We start from the raw sequence: 25,281 nt of genomic DNA, 5'->3' as shown, positions 1-25,281 counted from the left end.
CAGACCAGCATGGCTCTTTTCAACCGACGAGGGGGTGCTTCTGCTCAAGGCAGATATAATTTGACCTGTGTATAAAAATCATACCAAATGCAGCTCAAATACAGCTCAAATACAGCTCATGGTTTCTTTTCTCAATGTGTACTTGATAACGTACTGGTACTTGCAAAGAACTAGTGCCATTGGCGTTAAACTCTCACAAAGGAAGGACTTATGAACACAATCTTTACACCGGCTTGGCTGACGAGTCGGAATGCCTTGATTCACCTCTGGCTGACGCTTCAACATGCTAATCCCCCATTTCTTTGGCATGCACGTAAAGTGTGAAATGTCTGTGGAGGTGTATCATGTGTTGAACTTGAACTTGGCAGGTGTGCTGCGCCTGTGATAGCAAAAGGCCCTATAGATGTGTCCTTGAGTCTTAGCAAGTATGAAGTTGCGGTAAGAACTACATGTATTCTACAAATGCTGTTTGAATGACTCGTGAATCGGCATTTTATGGTGTTTGGCTGTGTATCAAAATAGGGCTGCCATATCTTGCATTTTTTTTTTTGTTGGTTGAAAAAATTGAAATTTTCCGTCAAAGATGATACCATCGGCAAGTGGTTAGTGAAAGGTGTCTGATATCAAATCCAAGTAAGCAGTTCTATGAGACAGGGTCTGAGTGCAAGCAGAGGCTGGGTTCTCAGAAGGGAGGCATGCGACGTGTGTTGGCAGTGCCTGCATCTGTGGAATCAGTTTCTGGTTTCAGCTCAGAGAGCTCTAACTATGGAATGACTTGCCGAGAAGTAATCAGGTTTCAAACGGAAACCGAATTTTCTGTAGCAGAATACATGAAGCAGGGGTGTACTTTTATAATAGTTTTTCAGAATTTAATTACTTTTGACTGCTAAATTGTAGATTAATTAGAGGTTGAATAATTCAAAAGTTTGGCATCTTTTTGTACTTTCTCTGAAAAAAATAAATGCAAGATACGTGAATAATTTACAAATACATGTACGTACGTGTACATGTCATGTGCATGTAGGTTAAACAGTCCAGAAGCGTCATATGTTTTCATTGTTGCCATTGTTATAACCTCTCTGCTCTCAAGTTCATGTTTTTTTTCTGTGTTCCGGTCTCACCCCTGCTACCAGGGGCCAATTTCATAGCGTTGCTTACACGAAAAATTTGTTTGAACGTGAAAAAGCCTCGCTTGACAAATCAGACTACCAGCCAAAACTTCTTGTGATGTACATGTACATTGTTTTGGAATGGTCTTTACCCGTTTTCTAGTTACCATGACAATCACATAGAATTTGAGCTGGTAACCCTTGTTTATTAAGCATGGCTTTTCAAGCTTAAGCAAATTCTGTGCTTAAGCAGCTCTAAGAAATTGGCCTGAAGCTTGCATGGGGTAAGATACATGTAGGGCGTGGCGTTGACTCGGGGTCAATGATTGTATAAGATGATTATGATTCAGCATTTTTTGGGGCTCCCTTTTAAACATCTGTGCGTGTGCATACATTTACCTGTATATGTAGATCACACGATGTCTGGGGATGCTCCACTGTTCTTAACCCCTTTTGGTTGCGAGAACACTGTGGCTTACGGCCCAGACAGTCTGTAATCTTGCTATCTCAGAGATTGGCAGGTAATTAGTGGTGAACCTGACTGACGTGCCGGGGCCAGTGAGTCAGTTTTTACGGAGATAAGACGCACAAAAAATTTGTTTGCCGGGAATGGGATAAGGAAAAGCCCAGGGCTGGGTCAAGTGCATGAAACGGTAACACAAATGTTGAGAATGTATGTAAGCACAAGAAAAACGAGTAAAGGTGTACTTCTTGAATTGTAGTGAGACAGAGTGCTTGGCGTGAGTCCTTCATCCTTGTCCTGGGGCGTATTTTGAAAGGCCTGCCTACCAGTTGCTTAATGTTGGAGTTATCAACCTTGTCAGTATAATCCTAGCTGAATCATGCATCAGTCTCCATGCTGTCTCAGCTCACCTGTATTGAGGGTGACTGTTGTCGAGATCCCTTGTAATTCCAACTGGCCTGTGCTGGACCAGACCCCAACCATCACATTTTGTGTACATATGTGTACAAGGTCTTCTGCCTGCTTCGGTAAGGCGTGCCTGGGTGGGTGTGTGTGGGAGGGGGAAGGAAAGGGGGGGCAGTGTTGGATAAAAGAAGGACCTCGCCAATTCTTTCTCTTATCATAGAATCATAAGCCCCACCACTGATGAGCTTTGAAGCTTTTCATGGTGAGGGTGTCAAGTGATAGGTAAACAGGTCTGAAAAGAACCGAAGAGTACTCTGTCAGCCCCACCCCACTCTGTCACCCCTTCCCCTCCCTGTCACCCCTTCCCCTCCCTAGCCCTTTCAGGGTCATGCATCATGAGTCCATGATTGAGGTTGACCAGGGACACAAGTTGTCCGTCCTGATTTGTCAACAGTCCAAGCTGTTGAACCCGCAGACCAGTGAGTGCCACTGTCAGACTCGATGGCTGCCTTTTCCTCTCCCCTCTCCTCTCTCTGTGTGTGATTTCTCATTTGCACGAACCACTTGCATTACTCTCGGGAAAATTTGGCCAGGAATCTATAATTCATAAGTTGTTTTGCTAGGAACATTTCTGATCCAAACCAGGTTGTGCTTCCCTAATTTTTTTGGGCTGTTTCTCTCCCTCTTCCCCCCCCCATTTCCACGGAGATCGTGGTAAACCACATCTATGTGTTCTGCAGATGGGCCCTGCTGCCCCCCACTATTTACAACGTGTACGAGTTGCTTCAGATTTGGTGGTTTTCTCAAAATACCAGGATGTCTGGGAAAGAAGAGATAAGGACTTTTGGAAACTCAAAGACCAGGAAGAATTTAAGAATAGAAGAGTTAAAAGTGATAGTACAGTGTAACTGGCTAGCTGGCTCTCGCCTACGTCAAGGCAAGCTACTACCTGTATCAGTCTCCAGATCAGGCCCCGAAGAGCCAGTATGTTGTGTTTTGGGGAAATTTCTTTATTCAGAGGCGTGGCAAAGAGATTAGCCTGATCTCTGGAAAATGTCAGTCGAGTGTCGGGCTTGAAGCCCAGAGTGATAGCTACATTAATTTCCAATTTCTGAATGTCCTGTGCAGTTTGATTTTGTCAGATATCATTTCTGGTTTTAAGTGGTGGATTGGAGCAAATGCTCTTGCAGGTTGGTACATGTACCGTGCCTTGTAGGCAGTCTTTGCTTTAACAAGTGTTGCTGCCCATTATATGCTCATGTACTCACAGTCATGATACACGGTAACTGTGTCACATGTAGGCATGGCGCATGTATGGGAGAGCATACCTATTACATGTAAGTTCCTGAACATGTGTACCGCAGACGTACAGTGTGGAAATTTTGGCCACTTTCCCCCAAGACATCGACAATGGAAGACAACCCAAGAAGAGCTCATTAGTGAGTTTGTTACACACTGGGGGATACGTACACGTGCTTTCCTGTCAGTGGTGCAGATCCAAATTTTCTTTTTGAACTGAATGTCATGACAGCAACTGATTAACTTTGATGTACATGTACCGTACGTGTAAACGTCTCATACCGATTTTAATGCCTTTTGCTTAACCAAATACATGTAGAACCGGTAACAAGACATTTGTAGTACAGTAATGCCTGTGTAATCTAACGTACACATTGCACATTTATTGTTGTACAGGTCTGCAAAGTGTTTTGTGCACACACATGTACAGGTGTACATGTACATGTGTACGTGTGCATGGAGTTACGTGTAGGAAGTAACATGTGTTGCACATGTACATGTGTACGTGTGCATGGAGTTACGTGTAGGAAGTAACATGTATTGCACATGTACATGTGTACATGTGCATGGAGTTACGGGTAGGAAGTACTTGCACATGTGCATGTACGTATGTTCAAAATACAGCTTGAACTTCGATACATGTATGTACATGTACATCCATGTATACAGTACGCTATACACCAGTTCTTTTTCGTTGTAATGTAGCTTATTCTATTCATCCTGCAGTCAGTCCAAGGTGATCCTTTGCTGCTGGCAGATTAAGCGTAATGAACACTGACACTCGTCGTTCAGCACCAGCACTACTGTCAGAAGACACAGGGTGGGCCGATGACAGCGCCCGCTGCATGGCGGGCAACCACCCTGGTTGGATTTTCCTCCCTGATTCCCCAAACTGCGGGGGCTGCCCGCTTCTTTGCCACTGAGGCTGGGAACACTGACCTGCTATCACTCGGGGCAGACCTGGTGCTCTAATTAACCGGCGTAATACAGGAGGGGGGGGGAGATTATAGTGGAGAGGGAGACAGGGAAAAATAAAGGGGGGGAAGTTATAGGTCAAAGGTCAAATAGTGACACACTGCAACATAGTGTCCCAGTCTGTGAAAGACTTGTTTGGGGGTGTATAGCGATCTGTCTTTTTATTCGTAGATTGAAGGGATTGCCTAAAAATATTTGCAACATCTGCATGGAGGGGTTTCAGCTCATATCCGATGAACATCTTGTCCCGGTGCTTATCTTGACCCCCATTTGGTGTAAGATAGTGCCTTGTTTTTCGGGAGAGGGGGTTGCCCTGCTTTTTGTAGCTCAAGGAGGTCTAACGTTCAAGGTTTTTGCAGGGTGAAAACAAATGGCTAGGCACTGATGCAGGAACCTGAGGGGGCTAGTAGGGGCAGTGATGAATCTTCCTCGAACCTTCTTGAGATCCTGTACGTGCGACACATCTCTTGGTTTACACAAGGTTGATGCAGGGTTGAAGACAAGCTGCATTTCAGATTGGACAGGTTTTAACCTGGGACCAACCCTTAACCCCCCCCTTGAAAACAGTAGTGTGAAGTGACCAGGGTTGCTGTCACCACAGGTTGAGTCTGAATTAATTTCTGGTTTAAACAACATTGCACAGTGCATGTAAATGTTTGTGCTTTGATGTATTTATTTATTTTACTTGCATTCAAGGTGAGCTTGTTTACTGGAAACAAGTGTGAAACAATGCAAGGTTGAATGCCGGGTTGAAAAATCAAAAAATTTCAACCTTGGGCAGCCCAGGGTTCAGCCAGGTTTTGCCTAGGGTTCAGCCAGGGTTTGTCTAGGGTTCAGCCAGGGTTTGCCCAGGGTTCAGCCAGGGTTTGCCCAGGGTTCAGCCAGGGTTTGCCCAGGGTTCAGCCAGGGTTTGCCCAGGGGTGAGCCAGGGTTTGCCCAGGGTTCAGCCAGGGTTTGCCCAGGGTTCAGCTAGGGTTGAGAGGCTGTAGTGTGAAAAAGGCTTTCTGTGAGCGGCACAGGGTGATTCTGTATCAGATTCAATTTTGTTTCCTCAAATGTCAAATGAAGCATGCAAACTTTGAGGTACATGTACTGTACATGTAGCTTTCCTGTCATGTTATCTTGAATAATTATAACATACATGCCTTGCACTAGGGATTTTAATTCGCCCTTGTCTGGTCTGCTTCAGAAGGTCAAAATGCTTTTTAATACTTCACATAGGGGTAACTTTCGGAGTTCTGTTGGAATCGTTTGTTCTGGTAGGTGTTTTGGGGATGGAAAGATCAGTCAAAAGAAATCACAATTTTAGCGTTTTCAGTTAAAATTTTATTGGAGGGAAGGGCCGTAGTCATTGAAGAAATCAGCTTTTAAAATGTTCATGTTGTGTACATGTTTGGTAAATGGTTCAAACTATTTATTTCATAAAAAGTTTTCTCTTTCTTAAAAAATAAAAAAGAGCATAGTTGGTAGAATAATGACCTGTCTTTACTGCAGATGAACCCCCAAACAAAGATTTGATGTCAAAGCATTTGTGATGACATTTGTTGGAGTTGAAAGAAACGTGTTCAGCTTTGTGAATTAGTAGCAAGAATATTTGTGCATCCTTATTTGATTTGTTTTTGCTCCGAGTATGAACCGATCTTTAAATTGCCATTTTTAGCTCCAAAAGGAAACAGGCTGTCAACTTGGAAGAGTATGAAATGTTGTTGGTACGTAGGTTCTCTGTCTGTCTCTGTCAGAATATTATGAAAACGTAATCCGCTGCTTTCCGATGTGATCTTGTCGGGTCCTGCAGCAGTGCTCCATGTCAGCTTCAGCCAAGTCCATTAAATGTAGGAGGGAAGGCCAGGAAACAACCACTTGAGGGGAAGAGCTTCTAATTATCAGATATCCCCCCTATTATTTTCGTGCTTTTCCTTTTTCTGCCCCACATATGTGTAGGCTGTGGGTATAGGTTTACTTAGTTAAATCCAATAGCTAAACATTAGTGTATCAGGTGTGATGCTTTTCACCACGGAGACTCGATTGATCGACCTTGACCATGTCAAACACAAGATAATGTGTTTAGTGACTATACTTGACACATGAAAATATTGTGAACCCAAGCATTCCAGTTATGCAAGGAACTGAACACTGCACAGCAGAATAGAATTGATGGGAATTTAAGACGTGAGCATTATATTTTGTTGGGGGAGGGGAGGGTGTGATTTGTGTGAATGTGGTACAAAGGTTTGATTGACTTCAAGTTATGATTCCGGGCAGCACTGCGCAATTCTGAAAAAGGGTTGATCCAACATGAGATCAGAGACTGGGAAGAATTGGATCACAACCAGGGTTCCTCCTGTCAGTTCCCATTGTCGACACATGGTGAATATCTGTACACTTTAGCAGCTCTCCTGGAAATCTGGCACAAAAAATTCGAGATTACCACTACTTACTGAAATTAAGGTTGCATGTACATGTAGAGAACTACATGTAAATCTTTGATAACTATTTCAAATTTGCTAGCAACATGTGGAGCCTAACAAGAATAGTCACTACTCCTAGACATGGTTTATTTTTGCTCACAAATTACGATCAGAAAGTCCATTATGGACCAGCTTTAACCCTAACTCCCTAGGGTGTACGTAGAATCATATTGAAATTGGAGAATTTAGGACTGTTAGGATTAATCAAGAAAGAGTTTTGGGAGTTGTTTCCCAGTTCTGTTTAAGTGTAAAACTTTTGCAGTGTTTACAAAATGTTTAAGAACCACACAGCTGTGTAAAATGTCACAATATTGATGATACATGTGCGTGCATTGCATCTTTCATTACTTTATGGTGAACAGTGATTCGTAAATTGGTAGTTCTCATCTAAGGCCTCTTCCGAAGGTTGGTCTAGCCCTTGAACAGAATCCGATGTGGAAATACGTGTACAAAGGCTAACAAGCACGCTAAAGCGAACATCTGCTGATACAGAAGAACAGTCTGCACATCGTTGAAGATCTTCCTGCGTTTTACCTTAACTTGGTCTAGTTGGGTGGGTGTGGGGAATTGAAAGGAGGAAGGTGGAGTCATTCAACATTTAACAATTTGCATTGTCTAATTTTCGAAATGGGAACCACATGATGCTGTGCACACTCCATGTAACTTGGACACAGAACCGTTTCCTGGCTGATTTACGGCTAACAAGGCCCGGATGTCAGCCATCAAAACTTGATTGTTTTACGCAATCTGGCTGCCAACGAAGCTCCAAGAGCTACCCTCCGGTTTCTGTGGAATCCGTCAGGCGTGATGAGGCCCTTGACTTACCTCCCTGCGGAAAGTTCATTAAGAAGCCTGTCATCTCTTCAGTTGTGGGGGGGGGGAGACTTCCGCCGCAGGGAGACAAGACAACAAAAGGACACCAGAGAAGACTTGGAGCTGATTCTGGCTTGGGGGAGAGACAGTAAGGCTGGCAACAGGTGAACAGGATAAGTGGTCGATCCTGATAGGAATTAGGCTGTCTGAAGTGGTTAATGCGACGAGGGGATTGGCTGAGAGCGATGAAGGGGATTAAAAGGGATTTGTTCCGAGAGCTTTAGTAAACTCACCCCCCTGCTCTTCTTTCCATCTGCCTTTTTATTTAATGGGGGAGGGTGACTTGTATCGAATCATAGTCTCATCAGTTGTTGTCCATCTATCATCGTGCCGAGAGCAGGTTTGATGCCGTCATAGAGTTAAGGGATTGACCCTGCAGTGACAGAAACATGCTGCTCGTCTTGGCATTTGCATTGCCCTTTATCTGGGACCTACACCTATCATAACTAATCACCAGTGGTCTAGTTCCATTCAAGCATTACAGTTTAAAGGAACCATGCCGTATAATTTCTTAGAATCACTTGTTGTGCAAGTCTGCACTCTTCTTCAGTGTATGAAGACTGTATGGAAACTTATTTTGAGTAAAGTGAACTGAAACGTGCAATTTTTAAACATTTAAAATTAACCAAGCATTTCCCGACAAATGAGGGCGCATTTGCCTTGATGTAAATCCAGGAAGACACTGTTCAGTTTGCATGTTCTCATACTCAAACTGTAAACTCCAAATGTGCTATTTGAAAACACTTCTGAAAAAAGGTTGCTCACTGGCTTATTGCCACATACTTCCACAATGCTTGCCAAAGGAAATGAAATCACACATCCAGAGATTCTTTGTGCATAAAATCAATGCAACACTGAGATGCAGTGCCTTGGATGACTTCATAGTTTGCTTATGAATATGCAAATTACATTAGCATAAAATCCACAAAAGCTCCAACACATGGCTAAAAATAATAAAACAATAATTCAAAACTGGGTTAATTGAAACCAAAAGGTGAAATTTCAAGGTTTTTAGTAAATCTTAGTAAAACATTTCTATTTCATGGTCCGTTTAAGCACAGATGCTCAATAGAAGGCCCACCATTGCTGCACATGATCAGTTCCATACTGTCCACATGCACAACTTTGGATAAGGGGACTCATTTCAAACCAACATGTAGCATCTAAACATGTAAATCAGAACATTTGAAATTAATGTCAGTACTGTTTTAAAAACAGTGCTCTTGAAATGTGCCCCCGTGTGTGTTTTTTTTTTTACCGAGTTGTGTTCAGAGGAAGTTCTGTAATTAGAAGTATCGGGGATTTGTGGTCTGTGGTGTAGCCTGCAGACACAGTGTTGAAACACATGTAGCCTGGTACTCACCATTTGTAGAATACCAAGTGGCTGGCTGGAATCGCTGCGTAAATGTAGATATTTTCCTTATTGTTCAGGCACACATGAAATTAATTGGTCATACGAGTACCTTAAAAACAACTCAAAGACATAGATACATGGAGACATGTGCAGCAAATGTGTGTGGGTGTGTGGGTACTGTTTGGTTTGTGAGGTGGCCCAGGCTGTTGCCACATTGGTGGGACAACTTCTTCTGTGAGTGAAGTCAAGATGAAGTTGTGGGATCAAAAATTTGTCCCTGTTAACATTTTTGGTCCCCAAAACATTTACATGTATATTTCAGTACACTTGTAGCACTCTCCCATCTTCGGAACGAGTATCCGTGAGCATTTACCGGTATGCACATGTACGAGCGGACATACATCTCCCTTAGCACCAGGTGCATTTGATAGCGGTTGAAATGTCTGCCTTTGTAACTGCTGAGGTATGTAGGTGCTCACGTACCGGTACAGGTGTCAACAGCATTTAGAGCATTTACCGGTATATACATGTACGAGCGGACATACATCTACGTTAGCACCAGGTGCATTTGATATCGGTTGAAATGTCTGCCTTTGTAACTGCTGAGGTACGTAGGTGCTCACGTACAGGTGTCAACAGTCTGGCGTGCTTGTGGCAAATGTTGGCCATCTTGGAACTTTGATGGGTAGCCAGATACTTCAAGTCAACCTGGAATAGAAGACACCGGGGGTAATCGGGGGGGGGGAGATGATTTTCTGAATGAATGGTTCTGTTCCACTAATACTTCAGTTTAGGTCTAGATGCTGACAACTTATGATCATACTGCAGTTGGAAGGCTTTTTATGTGGTTACATACTGGTAGGGCAGAACAGTCTGTAGGAATCAAGGGAGAAGTTCTCTGCTTTTGGTCTCGTTGGGTTGTAATTGTAATTTTAAAGTGTAATTTTGTAGGTAGTCTTTTCTTGTGAACGTGGGTGCCATGTACCAGTGAAAGCCCCAAAAAACATGCCTTGTGACATGCTTATAGATGAAAAGGTTCAGAGATGCTGTGGCACACTTTCTCAAGACAGTCCTCAAACAAGATAGGTACCACCAAGACAGTGTAGCATGTCAGATGTGCACGCTGCACCCACCGATAGCACCCATAGATGACTCAGAGAGTCAGCTTGTCTTGTAGCTTGGTAGCTTGTCTTTTCCTTGTATTTTATTTGGAGGGGAATTAAAGGCCTTCTCCACTCAGCCTTCCTTGCTCAGGATTTAGCTTTGATGTGCTGGAGGGATGTGCACGGGCCGTAAAGACGAGGGCTTTTAGAGGGAGATAGCCCAGTTTAGGGGTAAATCTGGGATCAGCGTGCATCAGGGGTGGTGTGAGTCACCGGCTGGGGTTTAGGGCAAATACCATGCTGTCACATCTCAATGGAACAAGTCGGGCCTTGAACTTCTCGCACGCAGTAGAGGCGGAGCAGGCACCCGACAACCCTCACCCTGAATCTGGAGATACCACCACCCTGCCCATATTACCACCAATTTACCCTTTTCAAGACAATGTCTGAACCGGAGTTTTTTCTTGTAGGGGGGCTGTCTGGTATTTTCCCTGTGACTCTTCTTCAGTGATCATAAAGAGAGATCGCCAGGAAGACTTGTTTTGGAGAAAATCAGAAGACAAAATGCACATACATATTGCTGGTTAGCTGGCATGCGGCATGTGGTTTATGAAACACTGCAGTGAAAATCCAAAGAACTTGTGTTTGTGTCTTGATGAAGTCACATCAGACAAATGAAACCACACTTAGTTATGGAATGGTCTAGGCAGAAGTCATTGCTTCGGATCTCTCCCAAGCAGCACCTCACATGAGTTGCTGATTGGCACACCTGTAACTACTTAGCGTTAAAGTTCGAAGCTTACTGAATACCATTAAAAGCACCAAGTGGACTCCCTGCATTTGTGTGAACAAGCGTGAGCTAGAAATTTATGACACAATCATGATGCTTGGTCTGCTTGTGACTTTTAGACGAGTCAGTGTGAGGCAGTGAGGGGGAGCGCAAGGGGAGGTTATCTGATCACAGAGCGGCTTGGGGAGGGTGCCTCTGGCAATGAGGGCAATGATGCCCCAAAAACTGGGCCATCCGTCCCCCACTCTCCCCTCCCCTCTCTCCCGCAGGCACCTCCCAGAGGGAGGCCACTACCAGGATGAAAGCAAGACTGTAATTGAGAATGTCAGCTTTGGCGGGTTTCCTCTAAAAAGTTGTTACAGGGTAAATCCTTGCATCCCAGGGCTTTTTGGCAGAGTCCCGGGGTTCAGGGCTCAGAGGGACTGTTAGCGTTAACACAGCAGATATCCAATCTGGGTCAGTCCCGTGTGCTTCCCCCCTTGGCAGTGAGCGTTGGTGAGCCGAGTTCGGAAATGCAGTGAACGTGTCCCGTACGGGTGTAGCGCACGCTCGTTGTGTAAGTGTAATTGGCTGATTGGCGGCTGCATCGATTGTCCTTTTGAACCTCGGGAAATGCAGTCCCGTTCCTGAGTTGCAGGCACAACTCTCAGTGGCTGCCCAGAGAGGCAGTGAGTAATTATCCTTGTTTTGAGGAAGTGTGCCTCAACATAAGCGACAAACTTGATTGAGGGGGGGCAAGACATGGTCTGCTTGCTAGTTGCCGTGGATAAATAAAAGCTAGGGTCAAAACTTGAGGCAAGTTAAAGTTAATCTTTCGTGACGGTTGGTACCGGTATTTTAAATAAGAATGAGACATTGTTTGCGTGTGTTCAGCTGCATTGACTATATGCTGTATGTACATTTACATGGTTGCAGGATTAGAGGCTGATCTATTGCAAAGAATTCAGGATGTACTTGTAACAAGTTCTTTTGCATATTGGTGATGTCACAAGTGCATGGTGTTGATCGAGAGAAGTCAACTTACATGTATTGATAATGTAGTAAAGGACATGTATCCTTCAAATGTCGTGCCTGGTGTTGAGAGTGATGGAATGATGATGATCCTGGTCTCGTCAGTAGCCCAAAAGTTTGTTGACGTTAGACACATACATAAAATGTACAGACTTGGGAATTCAAAAGTGGAGGGGTCTCAAAAATCAATAATATCCTGGCCTTCAGATGACTTGTATAAGTACTGATTATCTATCTACTTGAAAATGGCGTGTTTGGCGCCCCCTTTTCATTTTCATGTTACCTGTACATGTATTTTCCCCAAAGACACTTAAAACACATTGGACCACAGTTCAGATATTGTATGGTCATGTACCTGATGCGTGCACACGTATACGTATGCATGCTTATTACCGACTCATGCTAACAGGTGTTTGTACAATATCCAGGCACCTGTGTCTTATTTTCGTGTACAGTACATGCACCTTGAAATCTTGTCACCTGCCTGGACCATACTTTGCCACTCCCTAGGCAAGCCTGTTACCTACTGGTACATGTCCATCTGTAATGTAGGCAAACTTGTCCCGTATGTGTGGGGACATGCACTCATTATTACACTAATTTTGTGAGGACTAAAGACGTTGCGGGGACAGCAGAAAGCCCCCCCAACAATTTGCCCAACAACAGAAAACTTCCCCACAGCACTGTGAGGGCCCACCCTCATCCTACATGTACCTGTATATACATGTACGTAGCTCCTTAGCATTTGAATTTTTGTGACACTTGGCATCGTTCCTCAGCTCTACAACCACAAGTTTTCAAACAAGAATGAGACCAGAGATGCTTTCTTCACCTGTATGGCGTGCATGGGAAATGCGAAGCTCTCAACCTTGGCAATGACTTTCAGTCCAAGATGGTTTCTATTGTGAAAGTACATGTATATGTAGATACGTGTTATTGGCACAAAACCATTTTGTTTGGTGCTTTCCTCCCTGATGCATTTTTGCTCTGCAGTCAACGTCTGACATTTTAAGGGTTGTCCAAAATTGTCAGTCATGTTGAATGTCATTTTTCATTTCATTTTTACATGAACAAATCAAAATTGTGAAATACATGTGTAAAAGGGATAAACCCACAAAGCTGTATTTATGCATTGGAGGTTTTGAATAGCAGGTTAATATTTAAGATTGAAAATGTGGCAAGGTGTGTGTGTGTAAGTAAAACGTAAAAAAAAATTCACAAGGTTGAAACCTGACAATTCTGAATAACCTCTTTGCCGCGTTTGCACTTCTTTGGATTTCTTCCAGAACTTCCATTTTGAATATGGTTTGAGTATGGTCTTGGAATTAGAGCAAACAGAAGGATCCTTGGTAGGTTTGGGGTTTACAGTTGTGTCAGTCTTCCATTTTGTTTTGTTTCCTTTCTCTTTGTGTGTCTTTCCTATATCAGTATGCTCTTTCCTTTTTTTCTCCCGACTACAGAAAGAATGTTGAGAAGCGAGCTCTCCTTGATCACTTGGATGCGGCTTTTCTCGCCGTGGATGAGATAGTGGACGGAGGGTAAGTGAAACGTGGGGTCTTATAGTCAGCTTCGTACTCAGTAAAACCTGGACCAGTTCAACACGTAGCATGGCAGATTCATTTGGTGCCGAAATCATTTACAGCACCAGGCGCTGTTTGCAAGACACTTGATTGGCACGTGTATCTGGTCAGAAATTTCTTTTGAGGAACTTGTCTTCCATGATGAGTTTGATGGGTCTCTTTAATAATTTGCACCTGTCCAGTCCATCAGACCCACAGTGTAACAATCCATCTAAAGATCTGGACTCTGCAAGATGATGACAGAGGACCATTCATTCCCCAGACTAGTGTACATCAATCTTATATCCCAATCCCTCTTTAAAATCTTCACCTAAAAACCCGTAGAAAACCAATGACAGGATGTTGTAAAACATGCTGAGCCCAAGACTGAAATCCACAGATTGGCTGACAAGCCACGGATGGGCGTACGGAACACAGCCATGATATTTATAATTTAATAGGATATCAGATTTTTTGGGTCGATTTGTTTTCTATTATTTCCTCCATTGTTAATATTCTGTACTGTATTCGTAATACTTGTGGGGGTCTGCATGGAACATTTTCCTGTTTTGCCTGATGGGTCAGATACATAGATGTCTGTAAAATCTGACACAAAGTCACAATGTTGGGTATGCCTGCATGTATTGACATGCAAGCAAGATATTGATTTCACACTTTCCAGGTTAAAAACCGTAATGACTGCAAATTGGATTGATAGTAATTGCTGATGCTGTGTAGCATTGAGCTTAATACTGTCCCTGTTCTCTTTTTCAGGATTATTTTGGAGTCTGATTATAACAACGTAGTACAGAGGATAGCGGTTCGAGGTGACGACATCCCAATCAATGAACAGACTGTTGCTCAGGTACTCACATTTGGCCAGACCCAAGTATCTGTGAGTTTTGTTGTCAGAGGTCAAATTGAGGATTCACCCCTGCTGATCTCGACAGTGTTGAATTTGATGAAAGGAAGTAGCCATTTAAGCTGTTTGAGTTGGCCTGATGGATGCAGCGGTGAAGTCCCTGTCTTTCGCCAGTTTTAGAGGGGTTCCGTTTGAGTCCCATCAGGCTCTGTTGAACATGTGGACTGGGTTTGCAGCCCAAGAAGCAACACATTGATTGATTTGTACTGCCCTGTGAACACTTCTTTTAATATCAGTTTCTCTTCACAGGATTCCTCACGCCGGAAAGCAGTGGTCGTAGAGACATTTTGAGAAATCCGGTCCATTTGTAAATGCCAATGTTGGTTGTTTTTGTTTGGCTTTGAAAGTCTCGCCTGCAGTGTGTCTAGTCAGTATACTCACCTGGTTACCATTGGTGGAAGTCTTGTTCCAAAGCTTTAACCAGTATTTTCGGATGAGGCCTAAATTTCTCTTCTGACATGTACATTCACAGGACTTACAGGTTTCTGGATTGAGTCGACGCACATCCAAATTTACCGCCATGCAACCGCTTCAAACAAATCCCATTCCCAAGCAACTTGTAGGTGCTTGCCGAACCGTGATTATAGAAATCAATTGCCACCAAGAATAGAATCCAGAAGAATATCTTTGTCATTATTTTGCATGATGATTTTCAGTTAGAATGGAGTTGGTGTGATTGGATATTGTGAGGTCAACAGAATGTCAGCATGTCTTACTTGTTGTCATGGTTTTACGCATGGTACATGTTGTGGGAAGGCTGGAAGGAAGGTGTAGTTTATGCGTCGGCAGTCAGAGGAATGGGGAAATGCGTGTACAGGTGCCTTTGAGGAAGCTTTTAGAAGTACTGGTACATGTGGGTCACGAAGGACGGCTTCAACGAGCTCACTGCATAAACAGCTAGTTTTCCAAACTAAATTATCGGCTGCGTGGGAAAACAGCCATGTTTGCAATTGTGTTCTCCAGAGACCAAGTAATTCTGTGTTGAGCTTGGCAGACTGAAGTAACATTTGTCGGTGAAAATGCCGGCCCATGAGGAAACAGTGCTCTGTTTCGCAGCCCTGTAGGCTTGTGCAGGCATGGCATACATAGTGTGGACCTCTGCACAAAAGAAGTCCACATAATGTAGGGTGTGATGGTGTTGTGTGGACTTGCACACGTCCACACAGTGTTTTCCCCTCTCTGAAAAACAGTTTCAGAGGCATTTTGGGGTCAAGGTTATCCGTGGCAAAATGAACAAGGAACAGTCCAGGAAATCATCATTGAAAAATTCAGCTTGAAGGAGTTATCCTGGTTGGAGAAAAAGGAGCATTTTCCTCAAGTTTCCTTAACCACAGGAGAACAAAGGAATGTCCATACTTTGTATGTAAAACAGGCATGTGTGAGTATGGGGATGGAAGAAAGTGACCCCCGCAAGCAAAGATACCCTTGTGGGCTGACATACCGTGATCGAGCAGTTGCTTGTGTGCCTATACATACATGTACATGTGCATGTGTTTCAAAGCATGAATGGGATAGACCGACTTTTTATTTCATAGATGTTGGGCGAAGGCATACTGTAGGGACTTTGCTTGGGCTTATTGTGCATACTCACCTCCAGTCAAGAGTCCCTGAACTCAAAGCCTGAAGTTCAGTTTCTGATTTGAAGAAAAAGAAGCTTGCCAAAAAAACACTGCAGAAGTTTGTATCAGGTTGTTTTAAGATGCACGTGTAGCTCGCACTATAGTGTTTTGTGAATACTTGGGGAAAACCGCATGTCTTCATAGTTCATGTTACGCGCCCCCCTCTTGAGGAAGGGCAAGCAATGACCTACATCCATAAATACGCCGGGAGGAAGGTGCGGAAAAATAAAATGGTGGATTTGGGTCAGGTCAGTGAGTATCCCAGAAGTGGTGAATCAACAGTTTTTGACTGTCAGCACAGGTATGTGAATGAGACCAATGCATGTGTGTCGTTTTTGGTTTGCTGCTCTGATTTCTGAACCCTATGAATGCATGATTTGAATTTTAGGTCAAGTGTGTATTAGGCATTGGGGTCATTCTTCAGTGCATTAGATGAAGAAATTGTCATTGCTTAAGTGTGGAAATTTTTTTTTTTACTTTGTTTTTTTTGTTGGAACCATCCTGAGTTGTCTATAATCCTTCATTATGCAGACAGTCAAAATGTGTGTGTACCTATACGTCAACTTTTGACAGGCGTCAAGACTTATCCTCAATCCTGCAAAATCCACCAAAACCTTGCAGATTTAAAAAAGATCTTGAGAGGTTAAGACTGAGCGTGCTGCATATCAGCTGAACTTGACACCAGGAGTGAAGCAACAGTAATGTAAAAACGAGAGCTGTTCTGTCTGTTTGCAACACACCAGAGGGCTTTTCCGCATCCTTTGTGACTTAAAAGTATCGAAATATATACATTATATCACTTGATCACAGAATAGTTTATACGTCACAGAAGTTGTTAAACAAACCATAACTAGGTAATTCTAGAAATCAGGGGTCCATTTTTGTGTGTGTCCCTGTAACATCTGACATATGATTTTGTAAGTACAGAACACATTTTCTGATTTCCAAGAGTGATGAATTAATGCAAATTACCTGCCAAATAAATAGTAATAGTTTGAAAACAATTTTTTTGATATTTCCATGTCAAATAGCAAAGGTCAGATCTAACAGGGACACAAAAATGTCACACTTTTTGACCCTGATTTGTGGAATTGCCCATCTACTTAAAGGCCCCGATTTCCCCAATCACTTTATGTATTAAACAGCAAAAACACTGTCGAAAGCAAGTTCATATCTGTCACCAGTTTTGAATTATAAGCCACTTCTAGTTTCGAACGGAAGCAAGGGTCTTGTGACTTTACACACACAAAATGAAACAGAAAACTCAATTTTACGAACATTTTACTGCAAACACCAAGCCGCTGGAAGTCACATTTGATTTTATATGGATTTGTGGAGATTAAGCATTTTAATTGATTGTAATTTGACACCTGATGATGTCATCATGACAACATTATTGGAGGACCTCTCTTCCCTAAGGTCCTTCTTTGGTGTAACTGTGGGTAAGATCCAAGATTGCTAACTGACCAAAAAGGCCTCTATATCTGTGTACAGAGTCAATAGGAGAAAATGAATTATTCAAAATTTAATTAAATTTTGTTCTAAATTTTTAATTTAATAATAAATCAAAAGATGACATCATCATGACACCGCTGTACTAAAACAACAGTGCTCTCTGGTCTTTTTATGATATAACTTTGATTACTTTGATAAATCACTTCCAAGTGTCCAAAAATGACCCTTGAAATGTGTGTACAAAATGAATGGGGCAAAATAAATATTCAAAATTCTATAAAAAATCAGGTGAAGACGTCATCATGATGTCATGCTTTGAGACGCGTCTACGCTATAGGGTCTTTGATTGATGCAACTTGGATCAAAATCTGAACTTGGAAAGGGGCAAAAGTGCTGCGTTGAAAAACTACTGTGTACAAAACACACAGGATTTTTGGGAGAAGAACAAGGAGAAAAAATATCCTGACAAAAAGAATGCCTTGTTTGCAATATGTGAAAGAGCCCCCCCAAAAAAAACCAGAAGAAAAAACCCCAGAAACAGAAATATTTTAGGAAACAGGACTGGATAAATATGTTCATGTAGCCATTGTTGCCTGCAGTGCCAATTTCCCAAACTCATCCCGATTTGTGCCTCCCTTCCCCCCGCCAAATTTTTAGTGCAGAATTAAAAAGGGACCTTTGGTAACCTAATGATCTAGCCAAGGTGCTGTGGGTTATGTAGGAAGATTGGAATGTAAACTGGAGGTCCCAGCATTGTTGGTTACCAATTCACAGGTGCTGATCATATTTTGGCTGGTGTAGTGTCGGGTGTTTTGATCTCAATGACCTTGCCTAATTGAAACACCAAACCGGCTTATTCTATAGGCTGTTGGATTAATGAGGGGATCCTACCTAGACAGCTGTTATGAGGAAATAGTTTAACTTTTTAACCACTTCACGCTGGGCCTATATATCCATGTTGATTCAGCTGGGCAGGGAGACTTTTCATTTTTTCTGTTTCAAAATTCTTTAAAAATTCATCACTTCATTTTATACTGAACGTTTACGCCCACTCGACTGACTCTCTGATGTTGTGTTCTTTCTGAACACAACATGTGTCTGTCAACTCGGAAAAGGGCAGTTAGGTACAACTCTTTGAGCAAATTCAAATGGTTCCAGTGAACGTGTCTTTTCCCTCCCCGTCTTCTCTGCGTTAGTTGTGAAGGAAAAGGGCATTCATGTATGGTTTCCCCCGCCATATCCTGGACATACAGGGGCTGCTGTGTCTAACTTTCCAAATTGTGAATTTGCTTCAGAAATAGACACGGCTCAGGTTTTTTGCCTTTTTACAGAGGTACTGATTCAGAATTTCAAGTCGATCTCCTGTGAAAATGTGCACTCTTAAAAAATTATGACATATGTTTTACGCTATTCGTCTGTATTGTGCACTCTTGCATGTTATTGCTACTACCTACTTAGTTTCATGCCAGACTGCTGCTAATTTGTGTACATTCTGATGAAAATTAGGGGTGTTTGCTTTATCTCGCACTAGTACAAACCAGTATGATGCACTCTGTGTTTTCCATGCTTACTGTGCCCACATTTCTTACCAAGCACTGATACACTGCACTGTTATTTCAAGACCCGATAGCTAAACACTGTTGTAATCCCTTTTATTTCTTGGCTGGCTGGCCGGCAGTGCATCACATGCCATTTCCTTTTTGTACTATTTTGCCGTTGAAAAGCAAGCACGCAAACAAACACAATGCAGTGGCACCTTGCTCTGAAAGAACTATACTGTTAGCAACCAGATTTCCTCATCATCACATGCACACAGGCTCCTTTACACTGAATGTTGAGAGTTAGAATGGGACCAAACATAGGAAGATGCACGGTGGAGATTTCAGGGTAATTTTTGGTGATTTTTTTGGACAATGATGCAACTTGTCTATGGATCAGCCAATTTCCTCTCTTCTTTCCCTTGTATTCTGGTATTCTTGTCATTTTGGGAATACCTTGTGCTTCGTCTGACTTCCCAGTTTCATTCCTGTAGTTAAAATGTAATGGCATCTTTAAAGGTGTACAAAATCTGTGGGTTAGTTGTTTTCAAAGAAATACTGACTGTTCTATCTTGTGTTATGGTAAAACTAGCCTCCCTCGTTGATCTGTTGAATGGTTCATTTTTCATCAGCTTCCCCTTTCGGAAAATAGAATGCAGAAAGGATCACCTGAAGAAGCCAGTCTTACCCAACCACTGAATCATTTCAATCCTAATTTTTAGGGCCGGTTTGTTTTCCTCAAATCTGGTTTACAATCAGGGAGCAGATTTTGATTCACTGACACCAGAAGAACTCACCTAATGAACGGAGGGAACCAGGGTTGGGATCACTGATCAAGATCCAGATCTATGTGAAACAAACAGGCCCCCAAATTTTTTAATAGCTAGAGTCACACGTGCTTCATTTAGAAGGTACAAAGTTGTCCTTCACCTTAGGGAATGAACAGTGACTCAACACATACTCTCTCCTTATGGGAGACTGTGGCAAACTTAGTTTTCCGTGCAAACCTTCTTGTGATAGGTCGCCGAAAAACCAGAGACAAGGGTTTTTTTTTTTTTTATGGGGGACATTTCTACATCAGATTGAATGTGATTTTTATGTAGGTACACATATCTTGTGGGCTAGGGAAGAGCAAAGGTGAAGATTTCTGGGTCAGCTTGGAGGAAGTGACTTGACAGTTTGCTCTTTAAGGGCAAAGATGACAAACGGAGGGAAACTGGACATCAAGCAAACCTTGTAGATGACTTTAAAGGTGCATTCCCCCCCCCACGTTGATGGAAGAACAATGAGACTTGAACTACTTACAGGACAAATTGTGGGACATGAATGCTCTGCTTGACTGCTGGTTCAAAGGACAGCCAAAACCCAAAACATTGTTATAAGGGATTTTGTAAATTTGAATACCCACTTTTATGATATCAAAATATAAACAGAAATGTTTTGCAGTACTTAATATCATGATTTTTGGTTATTTGTGGAACTGCATGTACTGTATGTGATATTCCCACTACATGTATGTGTGTTTGAATTTTTTTCTATTTATTGATTACATGTACAAATATTCATGAGCTCCAACATTGGAATGGTTATTTCCATTTCTGTTTGTAACTGCCCATATTTACTTCTTTTTTTTTAAAGGTTTGTGCTCTCACAGTTAAGTCTTTTTGCATGGTTTGTTGTTGGTACTAAAATGAGGGTGTGTCAGCACTGCCCGTCGCTAAATTGACAGCCACCGGGAAATTGTCATGCAGACCCTTAGGAACATCATGCGCGCTCGGAAGAGTCAAGCAGGATGGGCTTTCCCCCACCCATCCTGGGACAGCGATGTGTTTTTGCACCTGAAATCTCTGAAAACTGGGATGTTGAACTTGGATTCCCTGATGCATCTAGGGCAGAGGCATTTGGAGGTTCGGTATCTTTCCCCAGGAGATGGGGAGCATGCGACTTAATTGATTGGCCTGATGACTTGTTTGGGAATCCTCTGAAGTCTGAATCACACTGATGTGGATGTGTTTTGTTCATCTCTGAGTGTTCCCAGGTGTTGCACATGGACATGCCATTTCCAGTTAGACTGTGTTGTTTTGGTCTGGAAGTATTTTGACAGTTTCTTTCTGAGTCAAATTTTGATATGAATATTATTTTGTCTAAGTCACATATTAGTCCAAGTCATGCCGTTTTGCTGATCTCCATGTTAGTCAGACCTCGATTGTGCGCTGATTCAACTTTAGGCTGACCCACCAAATTGGTGAGCGTGTTATCAATTTCATCGACCATATGCTCTTGGTTTGGTTTGAGCCTGATCTCAGATCCACAGTTTGCATCAAACGTCATGTCTGGACGGTTAGGCCGGGACCACAAACATGGTTTCCCATACGTGCTAGTCTGAACTACGCCTTCGCTGTGAGACCCCACACCTTCAAAGCATTATTGGATACGTGCTGACATGCAGCACTGGATACCTATTAACCCCAGTGTAAAAAAGGTTACATGTAGACTGCAAAGTTTGCCCTTTGGCAAAGATTGTTAACTCCTAACCCAACCTATATTTGCCTTAGAGTATATTTAGCCCCCGCATTGAACCTGGGCACAGCAATCTAGCAGTCAGTCAAGTTAAGAGACGGGAGGGGTGTATTATTTTGTCCGTTGGGCTGATGCCAAGGAAATTTGGAGATAAACGGCGGACCGATTAGCTACGTGTACATGTATGCGTTTCCAAAGGCCATCTCACTGTAGACCGTGGCAGATAGTTGAAAAAGTATTTTGCGCGGAGAATCATTAAAGGTGCCCCCCCTGTCTCGACCCTTTTGGAGCAACCATGCATAGTTATCTTTGCAACTCCTTCCATCTGTCCATGAATTACACGTCCATGTACCTTTGAGTGTAGTAGCTCATTTAAATACAGACATGCACTGGCTGTTTGAGAAGTCAAAGCGTTTGGACAAAGTTTTGTCATGCTAAGTTTATTTGGATCCTCAGAATGCATCTTTATTGTACCTGTGTGTGCTATGAACATTGAACTTACACCATTCTGTCCTCATGCGAGATATCATGGAGTAGGACATATTCCAACATGTATGGAATGCCAACTTTAACCCTACATGTCTTTAATCCTTACGAACTTCCACTCATGCATGCAACTAAAGAACCTGAACGCTGTCTCATCAGTGAAAGTACAGGTGAAGACTGCAAAGTGAGTTCACCTCTGGGAAAGAGTTCCTTACCTGAACATCACTTGACACCCTTTGCACAAACCCAGTGAGACTGGTGTGAAAAATCCTACCAGTGTTTTCTAAGTTAAAAAAAGACATCCACATTTTCCCAGCTAGTATTGGCTCTTTAGGATATGTATGATGCTACTTTCTGATGGCTAATGTACCAGTACCGCTGCAGGGATAAATGAGTGATGTCCATATATAGAACTCTTCCTCACAGTCGAATTTGCCTACACACCTGTCATGGATTACGTGCACATATTCATTTGGAAATTGGTCATTGCTCGCCTTTCCACTGCTGTAGTCTTGTGTATACAGTACCTGTATGTGGACAGAGTGTCCAAATGTCCTCCTTGTTCCCACATTTAACATGAGACGATGCCCAGAGTCCACCAGCAATGCAGAGAAAATGAAGCATCTTTACACATGTAGACATCTGGCCCTCTAGATTCTGTTTGATGATTGGGCAAGACCTCGTCACATGACAGTTATCTTTTAATGTCACCTCCCACTCGGAGGCAGAGTCCTGAAACGGGCTTCCAGAGCTATGGCTACGTCTGTTGTCGGTGCGTCTCGTCGTATTTCCATTGGAGTGAAGCCCCAGACCTAGCTCTAGACAACAGATTTGGATGCAGCCTGAGTAATGCTTCTGTGGCTAAAATGTACCATGCACACACGTAGGAGCTGTAATGCTGGAACCATAGTAACTCCAGGTGCTGGGTCCATGTCAGGGAAGTGCACTAGTGGGAACTTCCTTTCATGAAGAAGTTGGATGAAGTGTGCCTAATTTGAATTGAAATCAAAATCGTCCCGATTTTCACTCTTATATTGATACAAAGCAGATGTGTCATCGCGTACAGGTTCTTCTGATGAGGAGACATGCAGAGTTTTCCATTTGCTTTGCCGTTGGAAAGATAGGATGCTCTACTAATCACAGGGGACACCGGTTTTATTTTTCCATCCTGTGCACAGTGTCTACCGCAGCAGTCAGTACTTGTACGTGATAATGAGTTTGATGATAACAAGAGTAACCTGTAAATCCTCTTAACGCCCCCCCCCAGTTGTTCATATGTTCACGCCTGGACCCGTGATGAGTTGTTTCACATAAAGCCCACATGAGACATTTCTGGCATCATGGTATCCCACGCGGGACCCTGGTTGATACTGTACATCAAATCGAAACTAATTAGCAAGATACAGCATAGGAAATCCACTAATCCTACTTAGCTTAGTCAGAGTTACCTGTGTATCCTGAATCTTTGTTTCCCCTTTGATTTGCACACCATCTATCAAGTTCATATTAGATGCTTTTAAAGTAGCGTACAGAATTGATACTGAATGACATGCATACTGTTCAAAGTTGGAAAGAATATGCCCATTTTGACACAAGTGCATCTTTAACACTTTTTAATGTGCACTACACGTAAATTTGGTTTCAACTGCCAGCTTTTTCATAGGTCTTGGCCGCTTTCCAATGCTCAACTTTGGCTCTGTCTCAGGCTTCAACTATTTTTTTACCTGACTTTGAAGCTGTAAGTGCAGTATTTAGTCTAATAGTGCCACAGAACATCAAATAAGATGCAAAAAAACCCCAAAACTTACCGTAATTCAATTTGATTTAAACGATCCAGGCCCACAATCGGGGATTGTTTTCGGGGACAAAGCCTGAGACGGAGACGAAGTTGAGTGTTGGAAAATGGCCTTGTAGACTTCAAAAAATACAGGCGTTTTGCAGTAGCGCGCCTCCAAGAATTTGCAATGCGTTGATCAATCACAGTGTGCGAAATTTGTCGACCCAATGCGCGTTTGGAAAGGGTCGACAAATTTCGTGCATTGTGATTGGCCAACGCGTTGCAAACTCTTGGAGGCGCGCTATTGTGAATCGCCCATATTGGAGCAGACACTACGTTTTCTGCTCTATCCAGTAACACAACATCTTTGAATGTGATGTTTCTAAGGTACACGTATGATAAGTCATTGGGGCCATTTGTGTATTTTGTTGGGGTAGTATGAACAATGAACGGTACGGTGTACCAATAAGAGGCTGCCATGGAAAGGCCATTTTTGCAGTGCATAGTGGGAAATGGTCAACAAATTCTATTCACCGGCTGGTCACTGGTAAATTGCATTTCTCCTAATAGTTGTCAGGGAAGAGGATTTGGAAGTGTATTTGGAGAGGCAGTTTTGATGAATCCCTTCTTTTATCGCATGGAATGTCCAAATTTATCGAAGACTTCCTCAAATAGTCCGCTGACATGAGATCAAATGCAAATCGCAGCAAGGCAACTATGTCTTTGTTAACTGTAATCTTTAACCGTGGTGCACTGTAGCATGCATCATCCCACTGGCATCATTTTACGGTCTGTACCAGAAAAGCCGCATTTGTTGAGTCGCGTTTAAAACAAGGGACCCTTGCTGATGGGGGGAGGGGTATCTATTCCGAGCGAGAGCAAAGTAAAGTAAAGACAGTCCTATTCATATGGTGGGAACCCACGTTGTGCATGCGCAGTTTTTTTGAGCGTTTGATGCAGGATGCGACGAGCGCGCTCGACCATTTGTGTTTGAATGTACAGTCGTCACGTGTGGCCAGGGCGTGTGCACGACCCCCGTTGGAAAACTTCCTACAGCTACCAACCTGTCTCTTCTTTGCCGATGAGGGCGCCCTTCAACTCAGGAGGATACGGATCTTTGATAGACAATCAGTGTGGTGTGTGATATTTCTCCATGGACCGAAGCCTTTGTGGAATTACGCACTGCTAAGTGGACTCTCAGGATTACCAGTACGCACAAAAAAACTTGTAACATCAGTATTGTAATCTTTGGTAAAAGAGTTCAAGCATCTCTCATGTAGGTTGACTTTTTGTTTTTACCCCATCCTCAGCAGGGGCATAGCCCATTGGGTGATTTGCCCCCTTTTTGGGGGGAAGGCAGGATACACCTTTCAGGTTTCCAAGCCGCTGTTGGTTAGGAGTACTCGGCGGCTTCCTCCTGGCATGCAGTGGCCTGGGGTGACCCCAGTCTCCTCCCCCCATGCTCCATCTGCTTCTCATTTGGTCACAGGTAGGCACTGACACCTGAAGAGGCGACAGGTTTTTGCAATCGATAAGTGCTACATGTATGTGGGTG

At 42.9% G+C, this 25,281-nt stretch overlaps 1 protein-coding gene across 5 annotated transcripts in view; it reads left to right on the top strand.

The window, feature by feature from the left end:
* LOC110974478 (coatomer subunit zeta-1-like) overlaps positions 1–25,281 on the top strand; it is an 86,287-nt gene that overhangs the window by 46,122 nt on the left and 14,884 nt on the right. For all 5 annotated transcript variants that reach the window (XM_087140360.1, XM_022226148.2, XM_022226146.2 and 2 more), the window contains exons 5-6: positions 13,311–13,388; positions 14,184–14,274. In XM_087140360.1, the coding sequence (XP_086996486.1) occupies positions 13,311–13,388; positions 14,184–14,274 (169 nt within the window). The remainder of the gene's footprint in view (positions 1–13,310; positions 13,389–14,183; positions 14,275–25,281) is intronic.

The sequence above is a fragment of the Acanthaster planci genome, linkage group LG08 (assembly GCF_054643075.1).
Source record: "Acanthaster planci isolate LZ-2023a linkage group LG08, COTS_SCS, whole genome shotgun sequence".
NCBI classification, from domain to species: domain Eukaryota; kingdom Metazoa; phylum Echinodermata; class Asteroidea; order Valvatida; family Acanthasteridae; genus Acanthaster; species Acanthaster planci.
This window is presented reverse-complemented; position numbering and strand designations above follow the sequence as displayed.